Here is a 25,985-nt window from a genome sequence, read left to right on the forward strand (position 1 = left end):
AAAGCTTTGCCCTGGGATGCAATTCCAAGGGATCCGGAGGCTTCCTCTTCGTGGGTGAAGGGGCAGTTTGCAAAGATACATGCCTAATGGTCTCATCTTCTAAAACTCTTAGTTGTCAGCTTTTTTGGTTCAGGACACCATTCCAGCCTTCAATCTAAAAGGCTCTCCCTGTACGTTGCTCTCCTCCTTGAGTTAGAATAGGTCACCCAGGGCCTGGACTCAAGAATGGAGGATAGGGGCTGTCTTTGAATCTCTTTGGCAAGTGAGAAGGAGGGGATGTCTCTTCTCCTGAGATGCTCTTTTCTGTAAAACAGACTCTGGTTTCACAGTGGCTGGATGGCAAGGAGTCTGGATTTGCCTCACAGATCGGAAGTGACCTCAAATGGGGCAGCCTCTTTCCATCCTACAGAACTTCTACTTGCCATAGCACTCCCAAAGGCCAGGGTTTCTAGGGCCCCAAAGAGCACACGAGGTGATACCAGATTCAGAAATACGCCTCAAACTGTCTTGTGTAAGTCTGAATTTGAGTCACTACGTTGTACCTTCAGCTTTCTGTTATATACCCATTATCAGGTGGTGGTGGAGTAAAGTTGGGGAGGAGAAAGGTGACTAAATAATCTTTCATTTATAAGAAAATTAGATTAAAAAGCCTAACAACGCCTTGCAGATTCCATAAAAAAGTAATGAGAGTCCTGTGTGCACACTTTTATATACTTGGACCGGGGATACTTTGCACTTTGCAAAGCCCTGCCTGGTGCAGTGTTTCATGCGGACCTCACAGTCAAACCTGGCACTTCACTGGGACTGAGACAAAAGTCCCATTTTCTAGGTGAAGAAACAGGCTCTCTTGGGCAGTCACACAGCTTTTAAAGGGTGAATAGAGCTGGAATTAAACCCTGACCAAGTTCCATGCCACACAGCTGCGGCCACATAGCGTCACCCTGACAGTCGACCCCGTGAAGCAGGAGATAGATGCTGCATTTTCACTGTTGTTTGTCCTCTGTTTTTGTAGCATCCCCAGGAACTTCCCCATCAGCCAGGGGGTTGTCCCCACCACCCTTCACCTGGCTCTCCAGTTGGCTGAGACGCTGCTTCATCTTCATCTGGGTGGCGTTGTACTCAGCCAGAAGGCGTGCAAACCTGGTCTGCAGGGTGTCCAGGGAGGACCCTAGCTGCTCCACCTTCTCCTCAAGGTCCTTGGGGTCCGCCCCTGCCCTGGCCAGCTCCTCATCAATCAGGTTGTCCTTCATCAGGATCTGCCGTCCTTTCTCCTCCAGGGCCTTCTTGGCTTCGGGGTACTCGGTGAGGGCCTCCATGAGATCGTCCTTGGAGAGGCAAAACAGGTCTGAGTAGCCGATGCTGCGGATGTTGGCCGTCCTGCGGTTCCCTGATTTGCTCCCCTTGATGTTCAGGATGCTGATCTCCCCGAAGTAGCTGCCATCGCTGAGGACCACAAACTGGGTGACCCCATCATCGGCCACCACGGCCAGCTTGCCCTCATTGATGATGTACATCTCCTTCCCAATGTCTCCCTTCTTGCAGATATAATCCCCAGGGCTGAACACAGTGGGCCGCAGCTTGAGCACCAGCTCCACCAGCAGCCCCGCTTCACAGTCCTGGAAGATGCGAACCTTCCTCAGCGTGTCCAGGTGCACGTTGATGGCAATCTCGGCCTTCAGCTTGTCTGGGAGGCTCTTGAGCACCTCCTTCTCATCCACTGTCTTCTTGTTGGCCCACAGGTAGTCAAACCACCGGATAACCCGCGTCTCCAAGTCCTTGGTCACCTTGCGGAACTGCATGTACTGCTTGATGGAGTCAATCTTGGCCTGGAACTCTGCCCGCGAGGCGTTCATATTCGAGATCATGGAGCCCACATTGCCCACAATGGTGGCAAAAATCAGAACACCCACCAAGAAGTCTAAGACCACAAAGAGATACTCCTCGTCTTTCACGGGGGGTGGGGTCTCACCGATGGTGGTAAGGGTCAAGGTGGACCAGTAGAGGCTGTAAATGTACTTCCTGGAGAGGCGCCCATGCTCTGGGATTGAGATGTTTGGGTAGACCCAGGAGTCTGTTCCAAAACCAATGAACTTGGAAATAGCGAAGTAGATGCAGGCATTCCAGTGGATGATGATGAGAATGTACAAGACCAAGTTCCCAATCCTGAACATATTGGGGTAGTTGGTCCTCGTCTCTGTGCGGTCAAAGAATTCAAAGAGCCGGGAAAACTTCAGTAGGCGGTTGAACCTCAGTTCTGGATAGTTCATGCCCATCTTTAAGTAAGCCAGGTCTGTGGGGACCAGGGATAACACATCCAGCTTGAATTGCGTGGTTGTCTTGTAATGCTGCCACAGCCTGTTGGTATCACTGACCATTAAGCCTTGCTCAAGAAAACCTAAAGAAGAAGATGGAGGTCACTCGGGCATCACAGAGGCTGACTTTTTTTGACCATAGTACAAAGAAACATCTTTTACCTCATGGCTACAGAATATGCAGTGATATATATGTAATAGAAATTATTTCAAAACCAACACTTACCATGACTACAGGAAATGCACTCTGATATTTTCTATTCTATGAGGTTCTATCTCTTCTATTGCATTTTTTAAAAACACAGGTCGATTGAGTAAATTCAAATATAAATTAGGTATTAGATGATAACAAGGAATGATTATTAAATTTTAAAAGATAAATGGAAATTATATACATATTTTAAAAAAGGATCCTTTAAAATTAGAGATACATGTTATAAATCAAAAAGTGATGGTGGGCCAGGTGCCGTGGCTCATGCCTATAATCCCAGTACTTTGAGAGGCTGAGGTGGGTGGATCACCTGAGGTCAGAGGTTTGAGACCAGCCTGGGCAATATGGTGAAACCCTGTCTCTTCTAAAAATAAAAAAATGAGCCAGATGTAGTGGCACACCCCTGTAATCCCAGCTACTCGGGAAGCTGAGGCACAAGAACCACTTGAACCCGGGAGGCAGAGGGTGCAGTGAGCCAAGATCGCACCATTGCACTCCAGCTTGGGCAACAGAGTGAGACACTGAGTCTTAAAAAAAAAAAAAAAAAAAAAAGTGATAGAGACGATCTCAATTGATTTAGAGGTTTATTTTACCAAGGTTGAAAGTACACCTAGGAGAAAGAAACACAAGTCACAGTAGGATCTGTGGCCTGTGCTTTTTCCAAAGAGAATTTTGAGGATGTCAATACTTAAAGGGGACACAGCAGGCAGCAGGCAGGACAGGTAAAAAGAAAGAAAAGAATGGGTGGGTAGGCAATGAGGCCAGTAGTTACATTCTTGTGAGGCTTTGATTAGCACTCAGTGAATCTACATGTGAAAAGTCGGGAGTGGAGGGAAAAGGACATTATGCAAACTACATTTTACATAAGATAAAGTAAGCATGTGAAATTACAGCTATCTGTTTGGGAAGAAAAGGAAGGCAGCTTTTGCATGACTCAGTTCCCAAGCGTAACTCTTCCCTTTGGCACAGTGAGTCTGACTTCCTGAGATGTTCTATTTTCTATTCAGAACACTAAAGTGCTTACTGCCTGGGGTTTGCTTACACCAGCCAAGAAAAGGGTGGATGAAACAAACAAGCAGAAACAAAAACAGGAAAAAGAAACAAGAAAAGGAACAGATGAAACAAGATGGGCAGAATGTTGATAACAGCTGGAGCTGGGTGAGGATACTGGGGATTCATAACACTATTCTCCCTGCTTTTGCGTACGTTTGAAAATATTAATAATAAAAATTAAAAAAACACAGGCCATGGCCTCTCAAACTGATTTCACCAGTCAGCAATGGGGCACAACCTGCCTTTTGAAAACACCTCGCAGGAACACAGCTGTCCTTGGTTGCACGTGACTGTTACCCAAGGGGCTTTAAAAATATATGAAGTTTGGGACCCAAGCCCAAAGAATCTGACTGGTCTGGAGATGGGCTGGACACCTAGAGCCAAGGGCATTATGATGGGTGAAATCAATTAAGGAGGCCATGACCCGCATTCTTTTTTGTTTTTTACATTTTCAAACATGCACAAAAGTAGACAGAATGATAGAATTAGTCCTTTTGAAGTTGTGGTGAGCATCAGTATTTCCCCGAGGGCTGTGTGAAACGCAGAGTGCCAGCCTGCAACCTAGAGTTGGCTCCTGGAAGTTGGGGGCAAGTCCAGCAAGTTCCAGGTGATGCTAGGGCTGCGGGTCCAGGCCACTGAGGCTAGACTGGGGTAGGACGTCCCACTCTTCTCAAACTGAAAATCTAGTGTGCCGTCACAACGAAGAACACCCTGCTTCCCAGCCCCCAGTTCTTCTTAGCATTATTTGTTACACATGAGTTACTGAGGGCCTTGATCGTTATGAGTTACTGAGGGCCTTGATCGGCTACATAACGATCATCCCCACTTCAAGATGTCTTCTCACAATTCTAATGATGTTTTCCTTGGAGTGTGATTCCTGTGCCTCCCTCTCTCCCAGCTTCTTGCTGAATCTTGAGTTGCTGAATCTTGACTTTGGGTAGTATCCCAAAGTCCTGGGATACTACTCAAGCACAAGAAGGCGTAGGGTTAATGTCTGAGTCAGGGTGTCTCATCCCACTGAAGCTGGGCTGAGACCAGGGAACATCAGCCCAGTGGGCCACTGACAGAGCTCGTGTGTCTATGGAGTTTAACATGACTGCAGTAGGGGAGCAGATGGCCAGGGCTGGCTAGGTCACCCACGCAAGCCTGAGCCTGTGTATCTGAGGTCTTCTAAGTTATGATGCTAGGCACCAGTGTGGAAGCAAACGGTGAACCAGTCTGGCATGGCTGGGCAGTGACTGTGGACTTTGGACAAGTCACTTGGTGTCTCTGACATTGGTTTCTAAATCAGCAAGATGGGAAGGTAATCATGCCTGTGCTTCTTGTCTCATGCAGTGGTTCTAATGAAGAAGCCAGACGCGCTTGAAATATTTTGTACATGGAGCCACACAGAGGTTGGCTACTGTGATCTGCTGGTGTTTGCATCAACAGCTATGGCATAGCAGTATTGTATTGTATTGTATTGTATTGTATTGTATTGTATTGTATTGTATTGTATTGTATTGTATTGTATTGTATTGTATTGTATTGTATTGTATTGTTTTTAGACAAGGTCTTGCTCTGTAACCTGAGGCCATGACTCCTTTTAGTCTTGACCTCCTGGGCTCAAGCAATCCTCTCACCTCAGCCTCCTGAGGCACACACCAACCTGCCCAGCTAATTTTTTCTTTTTGTAGAGACAAGGTCTTGCTATGTTGCCCTGGCTAGTCTGGAACTCCTGGCCTCAAAGGACCCTTCTGTCTTGGCCTCTCAAAGTGCTGGGATTACAGGTGCCTGCACCCATGCCTGGCCTGGCACAGTTTTTAGTTCAAAAATCTTGGAAATAGGGCCTCTACCAGCTTAGGCAATGTCTTGGTGCAGATTAGAAAAAGATGTCCCAAGGGCACACAGTTCAGCACCTAAGAAATGTGAGGCGGTGAGTATCCTTTCCCATCCCCAAGCAGAGATGATTTGAAGGAAGTTCTCACTCACCAGGGCCCTATTTCAGATTTTCATTCTCCACGTTAAAACTCCTCTGAAAGCCACGGAGTAACATGTCCTGGATCCTCTGACTGTCTGAGAAGAGAAACTCCAAGGTGAGCTCTCCTTCCTGCTCACCCCAGTGTCGATAGTGAGAGCTGGAGGGGTCCTTCGAGATTGCAGCTCAGCCTGCTTATTTCTTTTCTTTTTCTTTTCTTTTCTTTTCTTTTTTTTTTTTTTTGACAGAGTGTTGCTGTGTCGCCCAGGTTGGAGTGCAGTGCCATGATCTCCACTCACTGCAACCTCTACCTCCCGGAGTTCAAGCGATTCTCCTGCCTCAGCCTCTCAAGTAGCTGGGATTACAGGCACATGCCAGCAGGCCCAGCTAATTTTTGTATTTTTAGTAGAGATGGGGTTTCACCATGTTGGCCAGGCTGTTCTTGAACTCCTGACCTCCAGTAATCTGCCCACCTTGGCCTCCCAAAGTCCTGGGATTACAGACGTGAGCCACTGCGCCTGGCCCAGCCTGCTTGTTTCAGAGGTGACAAAAAGAAGGCTCAGAGAGACATCCTGACTTGCTCAAGGTTACACAGCGTGTTGGAAGGGCAGAGCCCAGAGCTTAGGTGTCCTGGCCCCTGCTCAGTGTCCTGTCCAAGGGTTCTGTGAAGAGGGGCTTGAGGCCGCACCACCTACCCTCACGGTCGCAGGTCCCCAGACCTGCCTGGCCTCTCATGGTCAAAGGTCGGCAATGTCCCATCCACTGTGCTGGGTCTCCTGCAACATCCCGTGGGCACCATGGTCCCCTCCCCAGGCCTGGGGCACACTCACCCGTCCGAGCTCGCACGAGCGCATCCAAGGCATACAGGACATCTGCCGAGTAGTCCAGGAGCAGCCACAGCATCAGGTACTCGGACTGCAGCTCATCAAAGCAGGCCCTAAAGACACCAAGCGGGAGACAGATGGCTGTGTGTGTTTCTGGAGCACGGGCCACCCATGTGTGGGCACTGGCTCCGTGCTGAAGACGCTGGATCATGTCATCTGGGAATGGCCCTGCCTGCGGTGTCACTACCTCAGCATAATCACCCCAGTTTCAGATAAGGCAACACTGTCTCTGAGAAGCTTTTCTGTCCCACAGTCACAGAACTCCTGAGAAGAGCTAGGACTGACCCCAAGGAGTGGCCCCATTGCCTCTCAGCAGAGAGCTAAAAGATCCCAGGAGGTATTGTTTTCCAGGCCTCACTGGCAGAGTCAGGTAAAGGGGGCTAAGGACCTGCCCTTTCTGGAGTCAAATTTCAACAAAAAAAATAAGAGAATTTCTGAGAGATTAACAATGGAACAGGCAGTAAATATTTTCTACCTTCTCCATCTTTCTGCTGTTTCCCACACAGGCAGCACCCCCAGCTCTTCTCCTAGCCTCACGGGCACAGCAGCCTGCCCCTGCCGCCCCACTGCAGCTTGCTCAGCACCCCAAAGCCTCCTGATATATATATATATATATATATATATATATATATATACACACACACACACACACACACACACACACACACACACACACACACAGAGCCGGGGGTGGTGGCTCATGTATGTAGTCACAGCTACTCAGGAAGCTGACGCAGGAGAATCGCTGTAACCCGGGAGGTGGAGGTTGCACTTAGCTGAGATTGCGCCACTGAACTCCAGCCTGGGTGACAGAGTAAGACTCTGTCTCAAAAAAAAAAAAAAAAAAAAAGTAGCAGCTTGTCCCTGCCTCCCTACCCTGCAGCACATTCAGAACCACCCACTAATCCCTCCAAAGGAAGCACCCGCCCCTGCATCCTCCTCGTACAACTCACTTGAGGGGACCCCACAGTGCCGGAACCCTGACTGCCCACCTTAAGCTCAGTTCTCCACCCATGCTTCAGAGCACCCTGATGGTCCTCTTGGGGAACCTTCTATTTTTAAAGGGAGAAACTGAGGCACAAGAACTAAGTGGTGGCCGTGAGGGGTCCAGGCCTCAGGCCTCCCGAGTGAGAGCTGGAGCTCTGCCTCCTTGGCCTGGTGCCTGGTTCCCTCCTTTCCACTGCATCTCCCACCCCTGCTGCTCACCTGCAAATAAGCAGACACCAGTTATAGAAGACAGGCAGGGCGATGACGGTCAGCCAGTGGTAGTACAGGTTGCTGGAGGGGTCCACCACGATCGCATCCTTCTTCTTCGTCTTCTTCCTGGAAACCCACATACACACAAACAGCGCACTGTGTTTAAAGACTGTAGCTTTCGAGGGTTTTAGAGACCTGGATTCCCTTAGAGACGCTACGGCCATTTTAGGCTGAAGCCCAAGATGTGGCTGTCCACAACAGGGTCCTCTTAGATATCAAGGGAGTCACATGGAGAGTCCCTGTAGGGGAAGACAGGCCGGGAGGTAGGGTAGACTCCAGAGGTCCTTTTCTTCCAGTTCAGTCCCAGAAAGTCACAGTTGACTATAAGGTCACAGTGATGACATTCCCACATGCCCATGGCAACATCCACACCCTTCAGGATGCTGAGAACGAAAATGCAGCATGGCAATATCACAGAGGTCTGCTGAAGTCTGGGGAACTTCCAGAAAATGCTGATTCCCAGGGCCCACTCACCTCTTCCAGGGCTGGGCCTGGAAATGTGCCTTTAAGCATTGCCTGGATAGTTCTGAGGCAGCTCCTCTCTGGATAGAGTTGGGGAGTCCCACAGTATTCCCTGGAGAACCCTCTCCACCTCCCTCACTGTGTTTGTGCGGACGTTGTAAAGGCTCATTTCCAAGCGCTTGCATCGCGCCTCTCCATCAAAAGCCTGGGAATAACCTGTTATGTGGGCCCGCACTGAATGAAAAACATAGCTTAGAGGGCTTAGCTTTTATTCGTAGCATTTCCCGCAGATTCATGTTTACAGGCTGTACTGGAGACTTCCTTTTCGTTGGGTCCATGTGTCCCCTCTGCCATCCCATGTGACCCACGCTGGCCTAGGCTTGCAGAGTGGTCCTGTGCCCCATCAGAGACCCCAGGAACTTCCTGCCTTCACCGGGATGCTGCGGTGCGAGATCCCTCACCGACGGGGCTTTGGGACGTTTCCAACAGCTCTCATCACCACTGAATCTGGGTAAAAGTTTGTGAACATTGTATCTTCCAGTGCCCCAGAGAAACCCTCAGCCTACCATGACTGTGTGGCCCACTTGGGAGGGCAAACGAAATGCTTCGAGTGGCGGGTCACATGAGCAGGCTCACAGGGACAGCCCCCGACTGCCCACCCGAGGCTGCAGACGAGCAACTCTCTTTACTTGTAAGCCCGTCTTGAGTTCTCAGAGCTCGGAGAGGATTCTTTCTGCAAGATGGGGCTTCACATGGTCTCAGGAGACATGGTCTGCAGCCTGGGACCGACTTTTCCTCAGCTCCAAGCACCCCCTCCCCTCCAGGGCCGACGCTAAGGCCCCCTGAGAGCGTTGCTCCAAGACACCCAGCCCTGGAGCCCTGCAGGGAGGGGTCAGGCCTGCTGGGACCATGGCACCCCGTCCTTAGAGGCAGCTTCCTTCAGTACTTCCTCTTCTTGTTTTAGGTGGTTTTTTCTCTCTTCTTTTTTTCTCTTCCTTTTTTTCTGCCTTGTTGCTGGATGATGCCGAGGAACAGTGAGCAGTCTTCATATATCAACGACACTACTAAGTGGAAAGGGCAGGCTGCGGAGTGACGGAGACAGCGCACGGCGTGGTGGAGAGAGGGCGCAGCGTTCAGCGTCGTCGAAAGAGGGCGTGGCGTGCGGCGTCGTGAGAGGGGGCGTGGCGTGCTGCGTCGTGGAGAGAGGGCGTGGCATGCAGCATAGTGGAGAAAGGGCGTGGCGTGCGGTGTCTTGGAGAGAGGGCGTGGCGTGCGGCGTCGTGGAGAGGGGGCGTGGCGTGCGGCGCAGTGGAGAAGGGCGTGGCGCGCGGCGCCGTGGAGAGAGGACGTGGCAAGTGGGTACTTCCAGCGCGTTGGGACGGAATGGGGTTATTGATTTGCTATTATTATTCCTGAAGCATGAGGTAAACCACCCCATTGAGCATACACTGAGAAATTAATGGCTCCGTCTAATGTTCTACAATTTCTGATCTGTTTTCGTGAGCTCCTGGGAAGTCACAAACAGCTAGAGACTGGAGACGTTTTGAGGTAGTAGGACAGAGACCCAAACCCACACACTGAGGTTGGGAAAGTTCCTCAGAGTTTTGGAAATCCCACTCCAGGCTCTCTGTTCTGAATGGAAGGGTGTGGCCTGTCCGTTGTTCTTGAAACCTGTCTCTGCATCAAATGAAAACCTGGGCCTTAATGAGAAAGCCAGTGAGCAAAAGGGAACCAAAATTCGAAGAGGCAGGTCTGTGACGCGTGTAGTGGCAAACACGTGTCGTTGCAGGCTCGCAAATGTGGCCGGGCTCAGACACGCCTTCAGACTTTGCTTGGCTGCGGGGTGGTTCCGGCAGTGTCCGCAGGACGATCCTGTGAGCGCGGGGTTTTCTTCAACATATGACTTTACACTGCTCCGTCTTCTTTACTGGGTGTCTTTTAAGGGCTAGGAACTCTTATAAAGTTATGTAATGAATACGTGTAAAATTTCTTCAAGGCAGGCAGTGATGCCCCATTGAATAGTTGAGGAAACAAAGGTTGCGGAAGGGACAAGCCCTGGAGTCCCCTTTGGGCCCCTCTGATTTCTCTCTTCCACACTGAAGGAAGGCGTGGGTTGAGAGATAAATTCTGCTAATTAAACACTCATTGAAAAAGATCCATCCACAATTACCTAACACTACCTATGGAAATGATCGAGGCTGTGTGCAATGCGTGTGGAAAAATAATCACCACCATTATTCATGACAGTCAAAAAGGGAGAGCCACAGAATCACACGACCGTACAGGCTCATCCTCAACGGTGAATTCTATGTGGCCATTTAAAACGCTGTTTCAGAAGACATGGGAAAACAGCTCTAAGTTAAAAAACAGACTACAAAAGAGTTTACCATAATAGCTGGACCAGTTTTCTATTTCTGCCGGAACAAATTACTGCAAAATGACGCAACATAAATGTCTTATCTTGCAGATCTGTAGGTCAGAAGTCTGCTGTGGATCTCACTAGACTAAAATCAAGGTGTTGACAGGGCTGCCATCCCCCAGAGGCTCTAGCGGGGCTCTGATTCCTGCTCATTTGGATCTTGAACAGAATCCAGCCTCTTGTGATTACGGGGCTGAGGTCCCTGTTTCCCTGCTGGCTGCACCTTTCGAGGCTGTGGCTTCCTTAGCACCGGTCCCTTCCCTCCATCTTCAAAGCCAGCAGCGATGGGTCAAGTCCCCTTCACACTGTGACTCTCTTCTTCTTCCATTTCCTTTTTCCGGCCCACTCTTCTGCTTTTAAGGACTGGTGTGATTACATTGGGCCCACCCTGATAATCCAGGATAACCTACCTGTGTTACTCTGTTCTCATGCTGCTAATAAAGACAAACCCCAGAGTGGGTAATTTATAAAGGAAAGAGGTTTGGACTCACAGTTCCACATGGCTCGGGAGGCCTCGCAATCATGGCAGAAGGCAGATGAGGAGCAAAGTCACATCTTTTGTGGCGGCAGGCAAAGAGTCTGTGCAGGGGAACCCGCCTTTATAAAACCATCAGATCTCGTGAGACTTATTCACAGCATGGGGAAGACCCGCCCCCACGATTCAATTACCTACCGCCAGATCTGTCCCACCACACATGGGAATTAGAGGAGCTACAATTCAAGATGAGATTTGGGTGGGGACACAGCCGAGTCAAATCGTTACCTATCTCAAGGACTTTGAATTTAATCACATTTACAAAGTCCCCTTTGCCATGTAAGGTAACCTGTTTACAGGTTCTAAGGATTAGGATGGTAGACATCTTTTGAGGGAGATTGTTCTGCCTACCACACAAGCCAATATTTATTGAGCACTTACTATGTACCAGGCACTGTTCTGAGCACTTTACACAGAGTAACACATTTAGTCTTCACTCCCACCCTGTAATAAGACACTATTACAATCCTCATTTTATAAGCCAGGAAACAGACACACAGAGAAGTTAGGTAACCGGCTTATATGGTTTGATTCTGTGTTCCTGTCATGGTAGTGGATGTCTCATGGTTTAGCACCAACCCCTTGGTGCTTTGTTTGAGATAGTGAGTGAGTTCTCTTGAGATCTGGTTTTTTAAAGCACCTACCCCACCTTCCTTCTGCTCCTGCAGTGTGAGGCTCCTTGCTCCCGCTTTGCCTTCGCCATGATTGAAAGCTTCCTGAGGCCTGCCCAGAAGCAGAAGCTGCTATGCTTCCTGCGCAGCTTGCAGTACCTCAAGCCAATTAAACCAGTTTTCTGATAAATTACCGAGTCTCAGGCATTTCTTGATAGCAATGTGAGAATGGACTAATAACGCTTGTCCAAGGTCACAAAGCTCTGAGGCAACTGAGTTGGGAAACAGATGCTCTTAACAAGTATATGCATATATAAAACATATTGTATCGATCTCTTTATTCAATATATATGCTTAGGAAGAAGTTGGAAGTGTATTTGTCAACATGTCAAGTGGGGCTATCTCTGAGAGTGGAATTCCACGGTTAGCATGAAGTGCGATTTTTGTGTGTGTATGCCCCTGTGTGCTTTTCTTGCTTTCCAAGTTTTCAGCAAGAGTATTTCAATAAAGTGAATTAGAATAAAAGGTGATTAAAATCATTCAATGAAAAGAGCAAGGGAAGTTACCCCTCCTCTGGCCTCCAAGGTGATGTGAACCCCGGTCTCTTTTCAGCCACTGGAGTCTTAACGCCAAGTCACCAGCAGACGGCGCTACCCTCAAGCTTATTGGGTGAGCTTTGCCCTGGAGTTTAACCAGACCGGACTCAGCTTGCCTGGTGCAAGATTTGTGGCCCTGGATTACAGGTGTTCGCCTGTCCTCTGGCTACCAAACTGCTGAGGGCCTAGGAAAGACCTGGCACCATCGGCTGCATCCCCAAATCCACCCAGCACTGCCCCAGAAGAACCCTACACAGAGCTGCAAAATGCTGCTGGTTTTGGCTGGGAACAGTTTGATGGGGGAGGGAAAAATTATTCAGGACGAACGAGACCATATGAAAATGACAGAAATGGAGTGGAAGAGTCAGGGAAGGTGTTCATAAATAATTTTTGTGTGTGCCAGTTGTCCTCATGTTGGGACAGTTCCCAGTTTTGTCCCTTGGTCCTTGGCTTCGAAGTGGACCCATGAAGTGAGCCCATTTATTGAAAGATTGAAGAGCTAGGTGCAGCCCATGCTATCCACCCACATCCTTGCCCACACCCCAGCCCCAGGACAAAGATGTCTAGAAACCCCCAGGACCTCTGTCCATGGTTTCAGTATCTGGAGCCTCTCCCTGCCTGAAAGACTGGGCTGCAAGGGTGTTTAGTGTCAGGTTTGGCTTTAAGTCTAACACATATCACTATAGCTATTGCTTTGTAGATAAAATCATCTCATTTTTCATTATGGATGGCATTTGGGTCTCTGGATTTGACGTCCAAATTTATGCAAACAAAAGACATGCTTCCTTCATGGAGAAAATAGAAAAAAGTTCTATCTGAGGAACAAAGAGAGAAATAACAAGAAAAACCCTTGACACATTTCTCTGTCAGTTGGAAGTCAAGAAATCAGCATTTCTCACTGATACTGATATTTTTTCCCTAATCTCCAAGTAAGACTCCCCCTCTGCAATAGTGCCACTCTGTCCCTAATCTGCCACCTTAGTATCTGGTGACGGAAAAAGGAATTACAGTAGGTCACCCTTTCAGAGGCTATTCTCTGGACATACTTAAATTGCCTTTTTCCACTGCTCTGATTACCCCCCAAAAATTGGCCCAAATTGGCCTTAAAACAAGGGCATTTCAGGCCAGGCACAGTGGCTCATGCCTGTAATCCCAGTACTTTGGGAGGCTGAGGTGGGCGGATCACGAGGTCAGGAGATCGAGACCATCCTGGCTAACACGGTGAAACCCCGTCTCTACTAAAAAAATACAAAAAACTAGCCGGGCGAGGTGGTGGGCGCCTGTAGTCCCAGCTACTCGGGAGACTGAGGCAGGAGAATGGCGTGAACCCAGGAGGCGGAGCTTGCAGTGAGCTGAGATCATGCCACTGCACTCCAGCCTGGGCGATAGAGTGAGACTCCATCTCAAAAACAAAAAACAAAACATGAAAAACAAAACAACAACAACAAAAAAAAACAAGGACATTTCACTGGCACTCAAGAGCCTGAGGTTGTAGAATAAGAAAATGCCTTTTCATCATTAAGGAGAATCTCCACTGCTCTGTCAAGGAGCTCTGGTTCTGCACCCTCAGATATATCGTGGTATAGAGTGCTACAGCTTAAAGCATTTATCTGATCCAATTCCTTTGCTTTATAGATGAGAAAAATGAGAGCCAAAGAGATCAGACAACTTCCCCAAGAAGTCACACAGATCTCATCCCTCCCCCACTTCTGTCCTCAGGGATGGAGTTCCAACGAAAGGAACAGGATTCTAAAATATTCTACTGGTGTTCTGGGAGTGGGGAGCTGGAGCACTAAGGAGAGAGGCCAAGCTGGGGCTTCTATGGGGTGGAGGGCACCGGGCTTGGGGAGGGCTCTGCAGGGCGTGTGGGTACTTACTCCTCCTCCGTGTTGTTGCTGGTGTTAGTGTTGCGTTTGGCCAGGGGCCAGGCGCTGCGGGGAGGTAGAGAGAACATCAAGGGTCTGAACTTGGTTTCCATTCCTTGGGGCCATTTCCCCAGGGGATTACCATGGCCCCCCACCCCCACCCCCCACCCCATCCCACTGCTTCCAGCCTTTGCACTCACAGCTTGAGGAATACGGGGTGGTATTGTCAAGGCCAAAATGCTTTGTGATTGCTTAGCTCAGATAAAAGGCTTGGGGGAAGGGAGGGTGAACATGGCTAAACTGAGGCTTCTGAAGAAATGAAGATTCAGCCACTTGACTACTTCCAGCTTCCCTGCCTCAAATTCCACTCAATTTCCTTCCATTCCACCCTGGATGGGGCCACGTGCCGGGCACTAAGAGGGGCACAGAAATGGAGCCCACGTGGCCTCTGTCCTCAGCGCTTCCCTACCTCCTGGGTGGAGGAGGCCTTTCACCTTCTGCCCCAGGATGGACGCAGCAGCAACAGTGACTTGCTCCTTCAGCTGCAAAGGCCTCTTCCAATTAGCAGGACGAGTAACTGAGCATAGGCAGGATTGTCGCTGTTTTCAGTTTATCCTCCTACCGTCCTCTCCTACCTCCCCAAACCTTACAACTCCAGGGCCTGACACCCCTGGTCAATGTGAGAATCTGGTTGAAGGTAAGGGCTGGTTTTGCACAAGCTGGATATTTATTTAAAGTTGAATTTTGCAGTACTTCATGATGTTCTATAGCAAAAGGTATTATCTCTGACCGCCAGAACCCATTTTCAACATGGCTGGGTTAAAAAAGCCAGGCGGTCTCGCAGGGCACTGCAGACCCCTCATAGGCGACCACGAGAACTGGAGCTTGAGGCAGGTGACACCCCCGCTGACTCCCGGGACGCCTCTTCCATGATGCTGGATGTCAGCCAAATAAATGCCATTTTGATGACCTTAGCTCCTCCTGCCCAAATCTCCCTCTCCCTGTCTAAGATATGGCCGTTACCGCTTATTTCTGGATTGGTTCTGCTCTTCTGAAAATCTCCCAGGAACTAGAACCACTATGGGATTGTGAAGGCAGGAAGGTTCAGCTTTGTGGGGGTGCAGTGGCTGTGTTCACCACGCCTCTGTGCCCGTAACCCCACAAAGCCAAGCCCACACAGGAGAACTAGGACCTGTCTCTGTATATACTTGGCTTTGCCGTGGAGACTTTGCCTCCAGAAAAATTCAAACTCCTCACCCCTAGGAAGCCTTGCTGGTTGACTGACACTATTTGCACCATCGTGTCCATCTATCTGCCTATGCTGACCCTGCCCGCGAGTGATCCAACAAGTGTCTGTGAGGTGGGCGGGGCCTGCCCTGGATGTGGTCCTAGCTCAACGCTCCATTCGTCTGGTCCCATCCGAAAACAGACAGAGAGTCTAACATTCATCTCTAAGGATGTGGGAAGGTAATTTGGTCAATTTAAATAAGGAAGTCTTTGCTTGCCCAAAAGGAATTAGACCGGTCTGGCTGGCTTGCTGAGAAACCTCTGTTTCCCCCCTCCCTCTTCCTCTTTCTCCACTTTGTCCTCTTTCTTATCTGTCTGTCTCCTTGTCTTTCTGTCTATGGTGTTCCCCGAGGGTACTGGATGCCCAGTCCTGGGGACCTGGGACCTCCCTGCACTTGTCTGGGCCAGTGCCCAGGCCTTCCGCAGCCTCCTTCCCACAGCCCAGGAAACCCAAGGGTTTGCAGTCCAAGCTCGGTGAAAACTGCCCTTCCCGTCTCAGCCAGGGATTCTCACACCTTTCCCTGGGTCTCCTAAAGCAGTCACTGGTGAGACGTGGCCTTGAACTCTTGCATTCCGTCTTAAAAATGCCCTTGCTCTTTGCCGTCCCCGCATCATCTATGACATACAACTTCCCACTGCCACTCCCCACACAAATGTGGAATGAAAATGGATGTTCCGAAAAGATCCATTGGGTTTCCCCCTGAGACTTCATCACCTTCACACCCCAGAGACCCTCATATGCCCATTTGAGAAGCTCCAAACCTGAACCCGTCTTCTCCTCATTGACATACAGACAGATAGCTTTTTCTCTAGAAAATTATATAGGGACTATTCTGCAATCATCATGCTTATTTGATCCCCTTTTCCCACTCCCTAGAAAATAGGTTCCGGGTGAGAATCCACCTGTTTGGGAGGCTGAGGGGAGGTCAACTTCCCCTCCACGTCTTACCTCTCCTCCCTTCCAGGACAGACCAGTGTCCTAAAGAGACCCTCTACTGTGCAGTGACAATTGATTCAACCTGTGCTGACCCAGGGGTCTCTCTGCAGACCACCTGCTGGGGAGACTTCTCACGAACAAGTCAGGAGGGGAGGCAGCGCCCTGTGTCTCTGTGTAAGGGGTACCAGTCAGGTTTATCTCCCAGTGAGGGTGGGGGCAATGCACGACGGTGTGCAGAGGCCCCAGTTATGCAGATTTTCCCTCCAGAAAGCAAACACCCTCCCCACCTCACTCTGCTCCCACCATTGTCCCCTTCCCCACCTGGTATTTCTCACCCTGATCTGGGACACGGATGGCTTCCCTTGAAAATTCTGACCAACCTGTAGACTCTCGTCCCAGAAAAATGCATGCGTGCCTACACATAAAATTGTGGATACCATTTAGACACCCCCCAAAGTTCCTGCTATAAAAGACCCCGCTTTTGAGCAAGATGGGTCCTAGTGAGTCTAGGATGCGAGTCCTTTGGTGAAGAGAGATGGGTAAGGCCAGCATCCCCCCCATGAGTTTCTGAGAACACGATTTCCAGGGGACCCTAATGGGGGTTCTGTGTAGGATGAGGTGAGTGATCAAATGAGGCTGGGGGCTCTGGTTCAAGGGTTTCCTCCTCCTGCATGGCCTCCTGGACTCCGCAGAGGCGGTTAGAGCATGTAGTGCTCCCCTAAGGGCAAACACTTTCTTCAAGGAACAGCTCACGGGGACGACATTCCAGGCCACCTGTGCTGCATCCAAACAGAATGGAGCAAAGCAGAGGCTTCCTGCCTGGCCCCAGCAGGCGCAGGAGGCCCCTTCTTCTTTTCCGTTCCTTACCTTCTCCCTCTGTCTGCTGGCTCCTGGCTGCCCACATTTGCCTGGGCGTTGCTTTCTTGGCTGGACACCTCCTTAAGCTCAGCTCCACGGAAACGATCAGGAAAATAGTCCAGTCCGTGGTCCTGGTGGTGCACGTGCCTGACAGCCCACCTGCGCAGCAAGAAGACGAGGCGCGAGAGCCTGGAAGGCGACACAGGCACTGAGCCAGAGGGATAGGAAAAGCCCCCACACCTCCAACCCCCAGTCTTTCCCTCTCTCTTTTTCTCCCTGTCTCTCTCTCTGTCTCGAGGGGTGGGGCAGAAGCAGTGATGGCCAGCAGGGTGTGGGTGCTGGGGGCCCTGTGGTCTACATTTGCATCTCCGTCCCATGGGGACTGTTTATCCCCTTCTCCCTCCCCTATCCCCTCCCTCCCTCTTTATCTAAGCCACCCTGCAGTCAGGGGCAGGCTTCCCCGGAAGGGGACACTCTATTACCATTTGTCCTTGTAGCACTTGGACTCTGCCTAAGGCATGATCCTTCAAACGGGGGATTAGCTCACTCCTTTTGCCCAGTGGAGAGCTCTTTGTAACGACTGCCAAGCACAGGAAGAGTAAAGCAAGGCGGGTTTCAAACGATGACAACAATGAGAGCAAGGTTATTTATGTATTTATTTAGAAGTGCCTGAGATCTGATAGAACAAGGCTTAAAGGAACAGGCATCCAGGCACAACCTGGAGTCTTTTCCAAGCTTTTATCTTATTGGTGTGTTCTTGTACAAACTAGAGTTTTCTCCCCAGGCCTGGGAGGTTCCTTTGCAACTTGCCCTGGGCCCTCTCCCGGAGCCGGCCCTGCCTGGAGCTTGCAGTAACAACACCTGCGACCGTAGTACCAGTCCCCAGAGCTCATCTGAGTCGCACAGGCCTGAGAGGTGCCTTCCCTCCACCCTGCCTGCTGCTGCTGGTGTCCTGCCAGAGGGGAACAGCGGGGAACAGGCCCAGAGACTCCACTCTGGTTCTCGGCTTCTGGTTTCCCTGATTTGGCATCTGCAGTGCCCTCCCCTGGACGGGGTGTCCCCAGCCAGAGTCGGTACTGAACAACCTGGAACTAAGCCACGAATTGTCACATACCTTGACCCTAATCACACACTTATGACCTTAGCCTAAGGGAATACATTGACTAAGAAAATATCCCGGTAGGCAGGTGCTTACAGCTGCTGCCGCAGACATATTTGGAGGTATCTGCCCCGCCCAGTCTCTCTGCTGCAGACAATTCCTGTACCCACACCCTTCCTCTGCCGAGAGGGTGGAACAAAGGTCATACTCCCTCCTCCAGCCTCAGACAATGGGACTAGGACAGACAAGTGATGCACAGAGAGCCACTCAGGCCTCTGAACTGAGAGCCACTTGAAGACGGGGTTGGGTGTTTCAACTCATGGTCACATGGCAAAGGCTGTTTTCAGCCTTGTGCCGGCTGATATGGGAACAGAAAGAGCCAGAACGGAGGGGACATGCAGCAAGAAGCACGAAGACCATGAAACTCCATGAGAAAATGGGAGGGGGAAGGTGGCTACCTCCTCAGGTCCCCTTCTGCGAGCCTCACGGGCTCTGTTTCCTGGAGATAGTTGTGTTGCTAGCTTACAACACACCCTGTATCAGCCCTGCAGAGGTGACTTAAAGGCGTTGTCTTTTTCCCTTTATGAACAAAGAACCTTAAGACAGCTCTTTATTAGTAAAATGCGAACACTGAACATCACTTACATGCCCAGCTACAAGGGACTAGTTAATAAACAACGGTGGAGCAGTATCCTTCATAATGAAAAGCATGAAGAATAAATAGATACGTGAATTTCTTTTGCGATAATCTGAAGTAAAAAGTATAGAACGTATGACTATGTAGAACTCTGGCGTTGGAAACAACCACCTGGTGGAAGGAAATAATGAGCCTGGTGTTTGCTGGGCACCTGCCGTGAGTCGGTGCTTGGCTCTGAAGCAGCTTTCAGGCCACCTGTGGGGTAGGCACTGTTAGATGCATTTTTAGAAGACACTTGAAAAGGCGAAATGACTTCCTCAGGATGGGGCAGCTGTTGAAGCTGGAGTACGGATGTTATCAGAGGGAGGCAGAGCTTGGAGTCTTACTAATCTTGCAAACAAATGCTTTTGGAAGGACACCTGCCCTGGGGTCCAGAGGAGCACTCGGGAAACCCTGCCAGCGCCATCTCAGACCTCATCGCCATCATCCTCAGCACACCACCACGTCCACCGAACCAAAGCTCTCCCACAGCTGGCTGCTCTTACCACCTTCTCCGGTTGGCTTTTTCTCTGAAATCTTCCAAACCTGAGCAAGTACCTCAACGTCAGTTTTCATTAAGCAATTTCAGATAAGGGCAGTTTTCCTTAGACTTTTCTGAACTCAGAACATCTGACCCAAGAGGAAATTACTCACTGACAGTTTTCAGGCTGCTCTGCTCCTGACCCTTCCTTTTCCAAATCTTCAGCTCCACCCCCATCTAGCCCTTCCTCCTGAGAGGTCGCTACCTTCTTTCTGCCACAGCGTCACCCAGGCCAAGGTAGGGACTGAAGCTGGTCGGTTACCTGGCAAGCTCCTGGCCGGTGAAGGAACCCTGCCCGGGGTCAGCCAGTCCTCTGGTCTCCATGGCGATCCCCGGCTGCAGCGCTGACGATGTCTCCTTGCATGGCGAGTGGGCTCTAGGAAATCAGATATGCAGCAAGCGGATTTGATTTCAAGCCCATCCACCTCCTGGACACAGCCAGGAGTGAGATGGTCAGATGTTCTGCTTAACAGGGAAAGCCTCCCTCAGAGATCCTCATCCCAGGGGCTCCCCACTTCCCTTTGCCTCCTGCAGATGGATTCTGGGTTTTGGTATAAACGTGGCCTCTCCTTTACAGCAAGGAAGGTAGCTACTGTCCAGGGCTAGGTGAAGGGATGGGGAGGTGGCAGTACACGATGGCCTGGCCCTCATCAAAGCACTGGGTGGGGAGAGGTCACCGGGCTTGCCATTTCGAGCCAAAGCAGCTGCTTCCATAAAATGACTCCATAACGAGGATTTTGGTTCCAACACTTCTCGCCTGCTGAATTTCATCTTCTGAGGCCAGATTGAATACCCGCTCCTTAGGGGTCTTCCTGAGCCTCCCTTCCTACTGCGTGTGCTGCAGCCACACTGCCTGGGCAGTTGTTTGTGGGCTTGTCTGGCAGCCTTCCTGGGAACCCACTGGTTAACATGAAGGCCCTGCAATATTGCGCAGAACTGGCCTAGCCCTCCACACACAGTTCAAATAATTTGTACAGTGCTTTTGAATGAGACTCCACTTCTCCTAGTCCCTTTTGCCAAACACTAGGCTCTCTCTCCTGCAAGGCAGAGGTAAGGTGTGGTGACCCCTCTTGTGCAATCCATTGTGGAAAGTGTGATCCCAGAAAGGAAAGGTGCCCAAAACTCCATGCGAGCACCAGTCACACCAGCGGAGTCTGGTTGAATTGCCTGGAAAAAGGCTAGGAATGTGTCTGGGAATATTTGCGTTTCTTTTAAACCCCCTTGGGCTGAAGTTTGATCAGCCTGATTAAAAGGCAGCCAGGCATTAGCCTCTAGGGATTTGCACTTCAGTCTGTGAATCTTGAGGAGCCCAGGCAAGACAAATTAATTCTATCACGTGACCTGTTCCAACCTCATTAGCCTTCTTAACAAGGAGGCAAGAATTAACACCAGGGAAAAGCTTCAGTCTCTCCCCAGTGATTGATTAGAAGTCAGAGTCCTTGAATCCTGGTGGCCGGGCTGCTGCTTCTCCTACAGATTCCTCCCTGCCTTCTCCAGCAGCAGGGAGCTCACTCCCGTGTCCTGGTCTGTCTGGGCCCTCTCTTGACTGCCCCACCTGTCCACAGATTCTTCCCTCCCGCAGCCTCCCCACACTGAGGCTATGTTTTCTCTCTGGAACCACAGGGAGTCAGGTAGCTTGATCTTCTACCTTCAATGACCAGAACCTGTGCTACTTCTGGGTTTGCAGGCCAGAACCCCCAGCTCACCCAGCCGTTCCTCCTTGTGGTCAAGTCTCTTCCTTGTCATGGTCCTTCTCCCATGAGCAAGTTCCTGGGGTCTTGCTTGACTGGGCAGGGAGACTGAGGCCACCCTGCTGTGACTGGAGCCCACTCTGGGAAGACTGTTGCTTTGTGTGTTTTGGGTGGTTTTTGATGGTCACGAGCTACCATCAGCGAAAATCCAAAGCAGTCCTATAACGCAGGCTGCTGCCAGCCAGAGGACCCCGGCTTGGGCGTGTGCAACTGATTTTTTTGGAATGAAGTATTGGACCTTCCCATTGATCCGAGTCACTCGATGTGTTGGAAGCCTTGGTATGCAGAGAACACACTCACCTTTCCTTCCAACACCATTCTACTCACAAACACAATACACAAACCACATGCCATTTAGTGGCTCTTTACTGTATGCCAGCCACAGACATTTTATCATTTCATCCACACAACAACCCTGTAAGAGAGGAAATGGAAATTCAGAGAGGTTAAGCAACTTCACTGAGGTCCCACAGCCAGGTGGGACAGCCAAGATTCCAATGTTATTCCATCCCATTTCAAAACTTGCTGTCATCCACTCCATGAAGCTGCCCTATATTTTCATATATGGCACAGATGAAAATGAAATTAAAAGGATGGCTGAGGACTGAGCCCTGTGGCATGCCACTAGAGACACTGCTCTAATCCGTACAGCTGCACCATAGGCATGGCTCTTTATTTTCAAACCATCTGATTGAATTCTCCCCTTATACACATAAGAAACCGGCTCTTGTCTCATTTGTGTACATGTGAAAGACCCTGTCAGAGGCCCTGCTGCAGTCCAGAAGCTACGATTCCCTTGCCCTCTTCATATTCTGTATACTATAAAGGTGGGATGCATGTTCCAATGCACCTAGGTTGGTTGCAGGAGGAGGCAGCAGAGGTCCTTGGATTCGAGCAGATGGCATAGGGGTGGTGGTGTGGCAGCAGATAGCTGGGTGGGGGCCCTGTCAGAGCCTGTGTGCCTGGAAGATCTGGAGGCAATCCCAAGGATGGAGGTGTTCTGCTGCCACCAGCAGCTCCTCAGGGAGCTGAGCTCTAGGCACCAAGCAGTCGGCCCAGCGTTTTAGCGTAGTCTGGTTCCTGCTAATTGCATGAGGGCACATCCTGAGACCAGATTTATTTGCATTTGCGGCAAAGGAATTAGATGACATCAGAGCTGGTGCGTGGGTGAGGAGGTCACAACCCATCCAGGATTGCAAAGCAGACCTGCAACCAGCAGCAGGGAGAGCTGTTGCATGTGGACGGGATCTATGATGCCCACTCAGGGGGAGGAGGCAGAGTGGAAAGGTGTCAGGTCCTGGTTGGAGTCTCTGCTCCAGCACCTGCAGGCTGAGTATTCTGTTAACTGGTCACCGACTCTCTCTGGGCTTAAGTTTCCTGATCTTCACAAAGCAAATAAAGTGAAAGTTGGCAATTTCATGTGGATTTCAGTGACCAGAAAGGCACAACTGTCCGTGAAGAACAGGGAGAGCCTTCCATGATGCAAGTTCCAGGGACCTGATGGGGGTGCCCATTTCTTCCCTATGCCTTGCCCCGCTTCCTTTTTTTTTTTTTTTTTTTTTTTTGAGACAGAGTCTCGCTCTGTCGCCCAGGCTGGAGTGCAGTGACTGGATCTCAGCTCACTGCAAGCTCCGCCTCCCGGGTTTGTGCCATTCTCCTGCCCCAACCTCCTGAGTAGCTGGGACTACAGGCGCCCGCCATCTCGCCCGGCTAGTTTTTTTTTTTTTTTGTATTTTTTAGTAGATACGGGGTTTCACCGTGTTAGCCAGGATGGTCTCGATCTCCTGACCTCATGATCCGCCCGTCTTGGCCTCCCAAAGTGCTGGGATTACAGGCTTGAGCCACCGCGCCCGGCCACACCACTTCCTTCTCAATGCCTGAAATTCTGTTAGATCAATGTCTTTCTTTTAGCTCCAGAGCTCTACCTATATTAAATGTCTGGGGGTGTTTACATAGTAAACCTCATTAATTACTTCTCCCAGAAACTGATTTTACCAGGCAGATGGAGGGGAGGTGGGAAGAGAGGAGAGGAACTGATGTCTGAGATGACATTTGGAGTCCCCAAGGACACACAGGTACCAAAAAAAGGGAGATCCTTTGGCAACTAATGCAAGAATGGTAACTAGAATCTCCCTGGGAAATGAGAGTCTTGGGGCCAGGCTCTGTCCTGCCTGTGGCTGGTGGAAGGGCCTGGGGCAATGGCTTGACAGGACCTCAGTCTCTGTAAAATGAACAGACCAGGCCAGGACAGCCCTGGAGCTTCCCTCCCACGTGTGGGCGGCAATTCTAAGATCCCACGTGGGGACGATGCCTTCCAAGGAAGAGGCCCGCCTGACGCTGGTAGTTGTCAAGAACAAGAACAACTAGTAGAATGGAGAGAGCTGCTTTGAAAGACAACATGATTTTCACCTTATAATGCTCAAGTTCTACGTTTATTTGCACAGAGGAATTAATGTTGGTAAGGTGAAGGTTTCTTGTCACTGGGTGAGGACAGGGGCTCCCACGAGAACTGGAACCGGAAATTAACTTTGCACTTGGTGAAGCATCTGATGTTTTCCAGCAAGATGGGTTTGGGGACGTGAGAGTAAACAGAGGTGGCTTTTCAGCACAAGGATGGGGAATATGACACTTGAGTTTCCCCCTTCGCAAGCCCTGAGGAACTTGAATGATGGTAACCCTCTGCTGCTGGCCGCATGTGGTGGGGACTGAAGCCAGTGCAGTTTTAAGTCTTCGGTCCTGGAGAAGCGGGATGAAAATTGTTTTCTTCGGTGGTAATTGCTTTGAGCTCCGCTCAGGGAGTAACACAAGAAGAGCACTCTTCTGTCAGACACAAACCCCTATGCCCCAAAGCTCATTCGAAACAGCTACACCAGGAGACGGATCCAGGATTTAAGGTGCCCTCAGTCCTAGCTGCAGTTCTTTGTAGCAGAGAATAGCCTGCTTCTATTGCCTTATCCTCACAGATATGCCAGACAGCTCTTAAATAATTGAGCCGACTAAAAAGAGCTAAGTAGAAAAGAAAAACTCAAACTTATTTTTGGTGTTTTCAAGGTGTAAACTGTTTTCATTCAAATGAAGTGTTTTCATTCTTCCTTATGACGTTCCACTATAAAAATAATTCCAATAACTTAAAAACTGGGCCTCCAATTCGATGAAAAGACCTTGGGGCAGGGAAGTCTCAAAGGACAGAGACTTGGTTGTGCCTTCCTCTTGGGGGCAGTCAGCGAGGGGCCACACCCACACGCAGGTTCCCAGTGCAGGCTTCTTGATATCACTGAAGATAAAGAGTGATTAACATTCGTGTACCCCAGTTCTCAATCATTTATCTCAAAAGCTTTCCAAAAGGACTGGAATTTCAAGACAAAGAGGGGTGGCTTGTCCAAACACCATTTCTCTCCACTCCAAAATACTGATTTGAAACTTAAAACTTTTTACGTGGTAGGTGCCGGAGTCCTTTGTTCAAATCAGGTAGATAGACAGGTGCGGGGCTGGGCTGGGAAGCCGGGGAGGGGCTGGGCCCAGCCTCCATCCCTGAGGCCACTGTACCCCATCCTGAGCACACACTGTCATTCCTTTGTGATTCCATGGAACATTCTGAAAATTTGTGGCTGGTTAAAGCCACTCTTGCCTCTGTAAGATAAAGCATAGCTCTCTCATAAAGGAAGCGCTCTTTCTGTCTCTCATTTTGAAATCTCGGTGGTGTTTCCATGGGATACTGTATTAATCTGTCAATTTACCATGTGAAGGGTAGGACCGAGGCCTGAGTGGAGCTCAGTAAGCCTCAGCTGGTGGTCAGGCTGAGATAGCAGGGCTTGGACACAGGTAGGAAATGGGGCTATCTGAGGTCAAGGAGAAGAGACCAGAGAAGGCCCACAGGAAGAAGTAATCATTTCCAAGACTGGGAGTGAGAGTCAATGGGCACTCAACCACACGGCAGGGGCCGTGCCGGGACCTCTGCATTCACCTCTGCTGTAACCTCACCACAGCCCTAGGAGGCAACACTAGTACCGATTCATATTACAGATGAGAAAACTGAGGCTTGGAGCCATTGAGCAACTTTTCGTAGCAGGTCAGTTGCGGAGCCAGTGTTCAAACCCAGGCAGTCTGACCCAAAACCTGTGCTGTTAAACCATCATTCTGGTCACAGAAAGTGCAAAGGAAGGAGAAGGGAGGACCTTTTCTCACCCATGCAGACGACAAATAGCATTGTCGAAGGGCATCAGTTCAGAGCCCCTGACCATGTGGCTGATCCCTAGAGCATGCTCTGACCCTTGTCAGCGTGCATTCCAGAGTGAGCCTGCAGGGAGTCTGCTAGAAGCCAGAGGCCGGTGACTGGTATTAGCGTGGCTTAACAAGCTAGCAATTCATTTAGCAAATGGTCGTCTTCTAAGAGGCCTTGCAAGCCCTCTTGAACAGGTCACAGGTCAAGCTGGGCTGGCTTGGAGGTCACTGGCCAAAGCAGAGCCAGGGTGAGTCAGCAGGACCGCAGTGCTGTCAAGTCAAGCAGACATTGTGGGCAGGAGCCGCAGCAGCCTACAGACCAGGCCTGCCTTCTCCTGGGTGCCTACTCCAGTGAATATCTCACTGGAAGGAGCCGGACTGAGATCCCATTACTGCCTTCTCTGCCTTAGGGAATCTGGAAGCTCTGTGAGATGCTTGGGTCATGCCCCACTC

General features: G+C 50.1%; 1 protein-coding gene across 3 annotated transcripts in view; it reads right to left on the reverse strand.

Moving 5' to 3' along the window:
• Positions 1-607: 607 nt before the first annotated feature.
• CNGA3 (cyclic nucleotide gated channel subunit alpha 3) overlaps positions 608-25,985 on the reverse strand; it is a 53,867-nt gene continuing 28,489 nt past the window's right edge. The window contains exons 1-8 of one of the 3 annotated variants that reach the window (XM_030921571.1): positions 20,247-20,335; positions 19,823-19,936; positions 19,400-19,565; positions 17,254-17,433; positions 14,175-14,228; positions 7,624-7,740; positions 6,364-6,470; positions 608-2,395 (exon numbers count right to left, since the gene is read on the reverse strand). In XM_030921571.1, coding sequence (XP_030777431.1) covers positions 984-2,395; positions 6,364-6,470; positions 7,624-7,740; positions 14,175-14,228; positions 17,254-17,433; positions 19,400-19,467 — 1,938 coding nt within the window. In that variant the 5' untranslated portion in view covers positions 19,468-19,565; positions 19,823-19,936; positions 20,247-20,335 and the 3' untranslated portion in view covers positions 608-983. Of the gene's footprint in view, positions 2,396-6,363; positions 6,471-7,623; positions 7,741-14,174; positions 14,229-17,253; positions 17,434-19,399; positions 19,566-19,822; positions 19,937-20,246; positions 20,336-25,985 lie in introns of those variants that run through there. The other 2 variants (XM_010362113.2, XM_010362115.2) reach the window with 2 other exon arrangements.

The sequence above is a fragment of the Rhinopithecus roxellana genome, chromosome 17 (genome assembly GCF_007565055.1).
Source record: "Rhinopithecus roxellana isolate Shanxi Qingling chromosome 17, ASM756505v1, whole genome shotgun sequence".
Lineage (NCBI taxonomy): Eukaryota > Metazoa > Chordata > Mammalia > Primates > Cercopithecidae > Rhinopithecus > Rhinopithecus roxellana.